We start from the raw sequence: 7,780 nt of genomic DNA on the forward strand, positions 1-7,780 counted from the left end.
AAGATCTTCCTGCCTTAGCCTCCCTGGTAGCTGGGACCAGCCTCCCTGGTAGCTGGGACCACAGCCACATGCTACAATGCCCAGATAATTAAAAAAAATCTTTTAGAGACAGGGGTCTTGCTATGTTGCCTGGGTTGGTGTTGAATACTTGGCCTGAAGTAATCCTCCTTTGTGGGCTTCCCAAAGTGGTAGGATTACAAAGTGAGCCTCCTCACCTGACAACAGATAGGTCCAGCTTTTAAGATAGTGGTGTTTTCACTGTAGCTCACCTCCCTTAAGAGAGCCTGAAGCTGGAGAGAAGGCAGAATGCAGAGTGGAGGAGTATTTGGCCAGCCTTTGCCTGGTCTTTCAGGACACTCTGACCTAAACAGGAGACCACTGGCCTGGGATAGGCTCTGAAGGGGTTTTGAATGACCTTTCCCCTCCCAGGGAGCACACTTGGCACTCACAAAACTTCATAGCCTTACTGCCTGGGAGGCAGAGCATGGACAGTGTGCAGGGCACTTTGGATTTGTTCCCTCCCTTTGAGGGTCGGGCTCTCCGCAGTGTGCACAAGTGGACTTTGTGAGTCGAAAGGGGCTTGCCCCAAATCTCACGGCCCCTGAGTGGGTATGATTTGAACCGGGCCTTTGCCTGCAGACCACTTTCATTCCTGCTGTGTCCCCTGGGTCAAGACTAATAGAGTTTGGGGCATAAGCTGGGAAACCCCCAGACTCCTGGCCTCCTCTGGCCATTGAGTAGCCCCAGGTTCTACCTGGTTGTGACAGTGTAGGAAAGTAGTGCAGCTTACAAGCTGGGCACTCTGTGGAGCACAGCTGGGCCCTGAGCTGCCTCCCTTTATCACAGTTCACTCTCTGTTGCCATGACGGACTCACAGCTCTGGTTCAGTGCCCCTCCAGCTGTTCCTCTGCCTTTTACCTGGTGGGCGTTTGTTTCAGGAGCTAGTAATTGTGGAGAGAGATGCTATTAAGCTGATTCTGCTCAGACTTTTAAAAGAGTTACTCAGGCTAAATGTGGTTCTGGTTTTTGGAACTGCTTTCCTGTGCAGCAAAGTTGTGAACATAAATTGGTTTAGAATAGAAGTTCCTTTTAACCTTGACTAGGACAAAAATAAAACATGGCTGAGGGCAGTGTTCTCTTGGACTCAGCTCAGAGGCTGTGTGGGAGCTCTAGCCAGGGGGCGCTGGAGCCTCGGGGAGCTGCCGCTGCTCCCCAGAGAGGCTCTCAGGGGCCCCAGGCTAAGATCCTTGTCCTGGCAAGTGACCCAAGGCAAATGGTTTACTCTGCTTTGGGCCCTAATGGCCAGAACACTGGGGGGACAGGGACAGAAGTGCTAAGTGCAGCAGTTTGGCACAGATTTAGTGAGGAGAGTGGCAGTTTCCCAGGAAAGGTAAATAAAGTGCTCTCTAATGGCTGGAAGGTTGCTAAGAACTCATCTGGACCCTGCCTCCAGAGGCAGTGTGTTTTCTGCTGCTTCCATGGCCAGCCTGGAACGCTTTCTGCATCTACGTGCCTTTGGGATTAACTGGGTCACTACTTCTTGTTTGTTTAGTGATTTCTGTAATAGTTTCTGCTAGAGACGTTTGTTTAGAGAGGGGAGTATGGTATGACTCGGTTTTTCGCATCCATTTGTCTGTGGCCAGGAGTCTTCTAATGGTCTTGTCTCCCCAACATAGACACAAAGCTCGGGGTCAGTGCGTGCTGCCTGTGTGCTTTTTGGCTGGGCCATCTGGATTAGGCATTTCCCTCTTAAGCCTAGTAAACTCCACAGGCTGTGACAGATCCCCTTTCCAGCTGTCACACTCACTGCCTGGTTGATTGTGGCCATCAGGGAAGGATGGTCAAATTCAGATCTGGTCAGCAGAAGTGGTGTCAGCATCCTGGCAAGGGTCTACGGGCAAACCATGAGGGGGCATCATTGATTAAGAAAGAATAAGACCTGGGCGGTGCCTGTGGCTCAGTGAGTAGGGTGCCGGCTCCATGTACCGCGGGTGACAGTTTCGAACCCAGCCCCGGCCAAACTGCAACAAAAAAATAGCCAGGCGTTGTGGTGGACATCTGTAGTCCCAGGTACTTGGGAGGTTGAGGCAGGAGAATCGCTTGAGCCCAAGAGCTGGAGGTTCCTGTGAGCTGTGACCCCATGGCACAAAGTGAGACTCTTATCTCTTAAAAAAAAAAAAAGAAAGAATAAGACCTGTGTCTGCTCTTCTTTGCATTAAGAACCTCTGGAAGGATAATAAAAACTAGTTAAAAGTAGTTTCCAGTTCAGAGGCAGGTGGAGACTGGGACAGATGATGGTAGGGGTGGTGGTATTAAAGGTATTCAATACCTTTTTATTCTTTTTCACTGAATGTCCTTTTGTATTATCTAATAATAATAATAAACAAGAACCAGAATGAAAATTTCCCCTTTTCTGGACAGCTGGCTGGCCTTGTGGCTCTGGGCACACCTGGAATGTTTGGGGCGTCCATTTCTTTTTTTTTTTTGGTTGCAGCCGTCATTGTTCTTTGGCAGGCCTGGGCTGGATTTGAACCCGCCACCTTGGGTGTACGTGGCTGACGCCTTAGCCTCTTGAGCCATAGGCGCTGAGCCAGGGGCATCCATTTCTAAGGTGATGCTATAAAACAGCTGGCACCCTTTTTAAGGCAGACAGGCTTATGCTGCCTGATGTGAACAAAGCTGTCTTCTTGTTCCCTTGAGGGCTGAGCCTGCCTGTGATGACAACAAGGTCCTTCTGAGACATAGTTGTGCTGTTCTCTGAAATGGCTGTGACTTGGGACACAGCCTCCCTGTGTCTGAAGGGGACTGAAACACTGGGCCAGGGGGGCAGTGGAAGAGAAAGGCAAGAGAAAGGTTTCTTGAGCTTCCTATTGAGCCAAGGTGGTGACTCTAGGAAAGGTGTCACTGAATGTCCAGCTTACAGAGCAGGAGCCTGGCAGGTCACATTCAGAGAAGTAGCCTCTGTGGGACATGTGTATTCCAGCACAGGGCACACAGGTCTGTGTCCTTGCCCAGAGCGGTCTGAGGGCTGGACTTGAACAGTGATGGCTACTGTCATAATGGAGCCTGCTTGGTCCGTTAACACATCACACATCCCCGTTCTTAGGGGAGGGAGTCGAGGCTCAGACAGAGTTAGAGGCAGACCTAAGAGGCAGGGCCCAGATTGGGCTGACTCTGCTGCTCCCCTGTGTGCTGTCTTCCCCTCATGGTGTTCTGGGCCTTATTTTTCAGGTGACGATGCCTGGGGAGCCTGTGGATGTTGCATGCGGTGTGGATCACATGGTGACACTGGCCAAGTCATTCATCTGAATCTCCTGCCTGACCTGCTGGAGTCTGGCCCTGGCCTCAGAACCACTCCGACTGCTTAGAGGCAGGCACATGAATGCCCAGCTTGGATTCCTGTTTGGTGGCAGAAGGGGATGAGGACCCTTTGTGGAGTGTGGCACTTGGTGGGCATGTACAGAGAGCATCTGGGACAAGGTCCCAAACTCAGCTGAGGATAAGACCTACTGAATTCAGCACAGGACACTGCCTTTGTGGGCCGGGCTCCTGAGATGCTGGGATGGCCTGGGGTGGGGAGATGATTTACACATCTCAACTGTCTTCAGGTAACATGGGGCAGCTTCTGGTATAACCTTTGACCCAAGACACCAGTCTTAGGAAAGCTTAGCCTTCATGGCATAACGTTTTGCACTGTCTTACAGGGGACCCTGATAGAATGTAGCACTGAGGCTGGTGTCTCTTTCCCCTTGTCACGGCAGGCCCCTTGGTTTGTGTCTGGCAGGCTGTATTTGTGCCTCAGGCTGAGCCTTGGTTGTAGCTGAGGGAGCCAGGCTGGCTTTAGCCAAGTTGGTCTACTCACAGCCCTTTCAGGTCAGCTACCGCACCGCAAGCTTACTGGTAGGACACAAGCCAGCAGCCTGAAATACCTCAGACTAGGATTCTCCATGGAGCTGCCAGTGCACACCAGCCTGTCACTCAACGGGGCCCGTGGCTATCTTCAGCCTGTGACCATCTCACTGCTGGGCTTAGAAAAGTTGAAAAGCCCCTCAGGAAGATTGAGGCCAAATTCTCGTGGGCTGAGGGCGGTGAACATGTCCACAAAGGCTTGGCTGCAGTGCCAGCCTTGGAGAAGAAAGATTCGGGGATTGTGAAAAGCATTTGATTTAGTAGCATGACTTGTCTTTTCCTTTAAAAACATCTTTTAAAGATCTCTTTGGAATAAAGTCTATTCTCTGCCTTTTGATTTTTAAGAACTGAAGAGGTCCTTTTATGATTTGACTTGATCATTTAGAGATTAGCTTTGAAAAACAAGGCTTTTGATAAAGGGGCCAGTGAAAAATACTTCAGAAGACAGTCTGCTTGAAAAATATTTTCTGAACAGATTGTACTCTCCTAGTTCAGTTGGGAGAAAATATCTGGTGCTCATGTCACTAACTGGGATGTCACCTGCTGCCCACCTGGAGGAGGAGCCATTCCAGTTACACCTTCACTCAGCACTTGGTGTGTAACCCTTAGGTGCCAGGTACATTCATCATGCTGGGCATGTGGTGACAAGCACCCGTGCCCTGTGAGTCATCCATTCCAGGGAGAGAAGCCGATGATGACCAGTAAACTGCGAGGTGGGCTGGGGAAAGAAATGAAGAAGAGGGGTGGAGATGTTGGAAGGGCTGCGCTTTAAAGTACGATGACCACCACGAAGAGGGTGTCCTTGCCACAGTCTGGGTGTCTGGGGGAGCAGCCCTCTTATGGCCCCTGGGCCATAAGTGCAATTCTTAGATTTATTCCTAAGTTTACTAAAGTTTTTTTCATAAACTTGAAATAGAAATTGAGAACAGTGTGTCACTTTCCTTCCTGAAACTTCTGGGTGGGCCCCACAGTGAAGAAGGGTAATGTGACCTCAGTGAAATACGAGCCATGTCACGCATACTGAGTTACAGAGTGTGAGTGTCGCAGTAGATCAGGCCTGGGTCACAGCTGCTGGGGCTCAGGATGGGAGGTGACGATGGGTGATAGAGGGTCTCTGGAGAAGGTGAGTTTTTAAACCACCCACCCAGGCCAGGCACAGTGGCTCATGCCTATAATCCCAATACTCTGGGAGGCCAGGGCAGGTGGATTGCCTGATTCAGGAGTTCAGAACCAGCCTGAGCAAGAGTGGGACCCTCTGTCTACTAAAAACAGAAAAACTAGCCAGGCGTTGTGGTAGGCACCTGTAGTCCCAGCTACTTGGCAAGAGGATTTCTTAAGCCCAAGAGTTTGAGGTTGCTGCGAGCTGCTATGGTGCCACAGCACTTTACCTAGGGTGACAGTTTTTTTTTATGTCTCATAAAAAAACATAAACCATTCACAAAATGGCAACCAAGATGCAGAGCCAATAACGATCTTGCCTTTGGACATAGCAAACTGTATAAAAAGGTACATCTTGGATTTGTTTTGAAACTGTTTCTTTCAGCTGGGCTTGGTCTGCCTGGAGGGGCCGTTCAGCTATGCCCTTTTGGTCATGAGGGCTCCTGGTAGAGCTTCCCTGCCACAGGCCCTGTCTTCAGGTGTCATGTGTGCTCTCCTTGTTCCCCAGCCCCTCCCAGCACTTGCCTGCTGTCAGCTTGGTTGCTGGGCTTCGACACTGTGCTCTTGGGAAAGCAGTGTTTGCCCAATGCTGGTCTGCTCTCACTTTAGTGGGCACGTGAATGGTTCCCTGGGTGCAGTGAGCCTCTTGCTAATTCTGATGTGTCTTCTGGTCATTCACTGTCTTTACACCCAGACTCTGTTCCTGTAGAAGTGCCAAGTGGAAGGTGGAGTACACCCAGGTATTAGTCCCTGGGCTACCACCATCTCCCTGCCAGAGTGGTTTGCAAGATGCAGGGACCGCCATCTCTGTTCTCTTTGCCCCTGCCAGATGTGCTGCAGACCACTGTGCTGCAGTGATTTCTGGGGGCTTGGGAGGGCTCTCACTGGCATGAAAAACCTCAATCAGCTAATAAAAGTGTGTCCTTCCTGTAAGATTGTCAGCCTCAAAAGAAGCCTGTCACAACTGTTCTTGTTTCTTGAGTGTATGGTTGGCCCATATTTTTCATTAATTCAGGAAATACTTAGGTACCTACTGTTTCGTGTGACAAAAGTTGAATCCTGAAAAATATGAAATAAAGAGAACACTCCAGCTTAGCACAGCAGGTTGCAGTCTGGCCGAGTGCCCACACTTCTCTAGCCATCTGTCCTGTGCCAACCCCAGAGGGGAGCCGGGCCCCCTCCTGAACAGCAGCAGGGGGTTGCTCAAACCGTTCTGAGGGCCATTCTTGCAGTCTGTGGCCCCAGTGCTCGTCCATTGTCCCCGTGTAATCATTCAGCCTGACAGGAGGACCCTTTGAATTGGCCTTGAGGACAGCACCCAGCACTGGCATGGTCTGAGGCAGCCACCTGTACCAGGCCCTGTCCTCCCTGTGACTGTGAACTCATCCCTGCCCCCAAGGACCTCACACCTGCCTTTCTCACTGAGAGACTCAGTGAGCTTGAGCTGGAAACAATGTTTGGGGTCTGTCAAGCTGTGCTTTTCTCACATCTGGGGCCACACTGAGGTGTACCCTTAACAGTTTAAAAGGATAAACCCAGATACCATTGTCGCTTCAAACCAGGACTCACTTAGGAGAAAACGTGAGGTGAAGTTGGGCTAGGTGGTCAAGGCGTGGCATCACTGATGTGGTTGTAGGTAGCAGCTGAGTGCCTAGAGGCCAGAGTAGTAGGGTACTTGAAGCCAGGCCCATCAGAAAGGTGCCCCTTTCAAGTCCCTGCCTTGGGGACTAAAGCTAAATGTGCTCAGTACACCAGCAGTGAGCTGGCTCCACAGCTGAGGTGGGACATATTGAAGAGGAAGGATGGGAGTGACGGGCTGTACACTCTAAGCCCTGCTGCTCTGTGTGTTCATTCAGGCTGCTGCCTCTGATGAGGGTGGCTTCAAAATGGAGAAATCAAGGTGGGGCCCCTCCCTGCAAGGACACAGAGTTTGTGACAAGGACTTTGGGATTCCATTTGGGCAGAGCCTACCCCTTAACCCTGGGGTTCTCAGCCAATAGAATCATCTGGGGGCTTTAAAAAATATTTACCACATTTTGTTTATTCATTCATCAGGTGATGGGCATTTGGGTTGGTTCCACTTCTTGACTATTAATGAATGCTAAGCATTTATGTATAAATTTTACTTTGGTCCAGCATTGTATTTTTGGAACACTTGGTAAACGTTTTTGCATGAACATAAGTTTTGAATTGTCATGGCTATATACCTAGGTGTGGAATTGCTGGGTCTTTCATTTAGTTTAAGTTTTGACTTGTAGTGTTTAATCCACCACACATTCTGTAAGTTCCTAATACAACTTGGGCTGTTCTCCCCAGGCTTGTCAGAGGCTGCCTGCCTGAGCCTTTGCATTCCTGCCTCTACATAGGGCCCCCTGGGTACCTGGTACTCGCCAGAGCTAAGTGACTGTGTTCAGAGATGGACCATAGGCCATGTGCTAGCTGATGGCCTGCTGGATCAGCTCAGGTAGATACCTCTTGGAAAAACTTCCCAAATGTGCTACTCACTACCAACCTTTGCAAGGCGAAGACCTCCACATTCTCTCTATCCTATTGTTCCTTCCTGTGTCGCTCTGGCTGTATTTATGGTACTTCAGTGGTCAAGAACTGTCAGAATCAGGAACTTACCCATTTGGCTATGTTTCACATGATAAAACCATATTGAAACCAAGAGCAGGCTCGGCACCTATAGCTCAACCGGCTAAGGCACCAGCCA

The 7,780-nt window shown here is 50.1% G+C and overlaps 1 protein-coding gene across 3 annotated transcripts in view; it reads left to right on the top strand.

The window, feature by feature from the left end:
* The window catches only part of RCC1L (RCC1 like), a 57,631-nt gene extending 53,375 nt beyond the window's left edge, over positions 1–4,256 (top strand). For all 3 annotated transcript variants that reach the window (XM_003794206.3, XM_023515734.1, XM_023515735.1), the window contains one exon: positions 3,232–4,256. In XM_003794206.3, coding sequence (XP_003794254.1) covers positions 3,232–3,309 — 78 coding nt within the window. In that variant the 3' untranslated portion in view covers positions 3,310–4,256. The remainder of the gene's footprint in view (positions 1–3,231) is intronic.
* The last annotated feature ends 3,524 nt before the right edge of the window (positions 4,257–7,780 follow it).

Source organism: Otolemur garnettii, unplaced genomic scaffold, assembly GCF_000181295.1.
Source record: "Otolemur garnettii isolate 467f Iridium unplaced genomic scaffold, OtoGar3 scaffold00077, whole genome shotgun sequence".
Taxonomy (NCBI): Eukaryota; Metazoa; Chordata; class Mammalia; order Primates; family Galagidae; genus Otolemur; species Otolemur garnettii.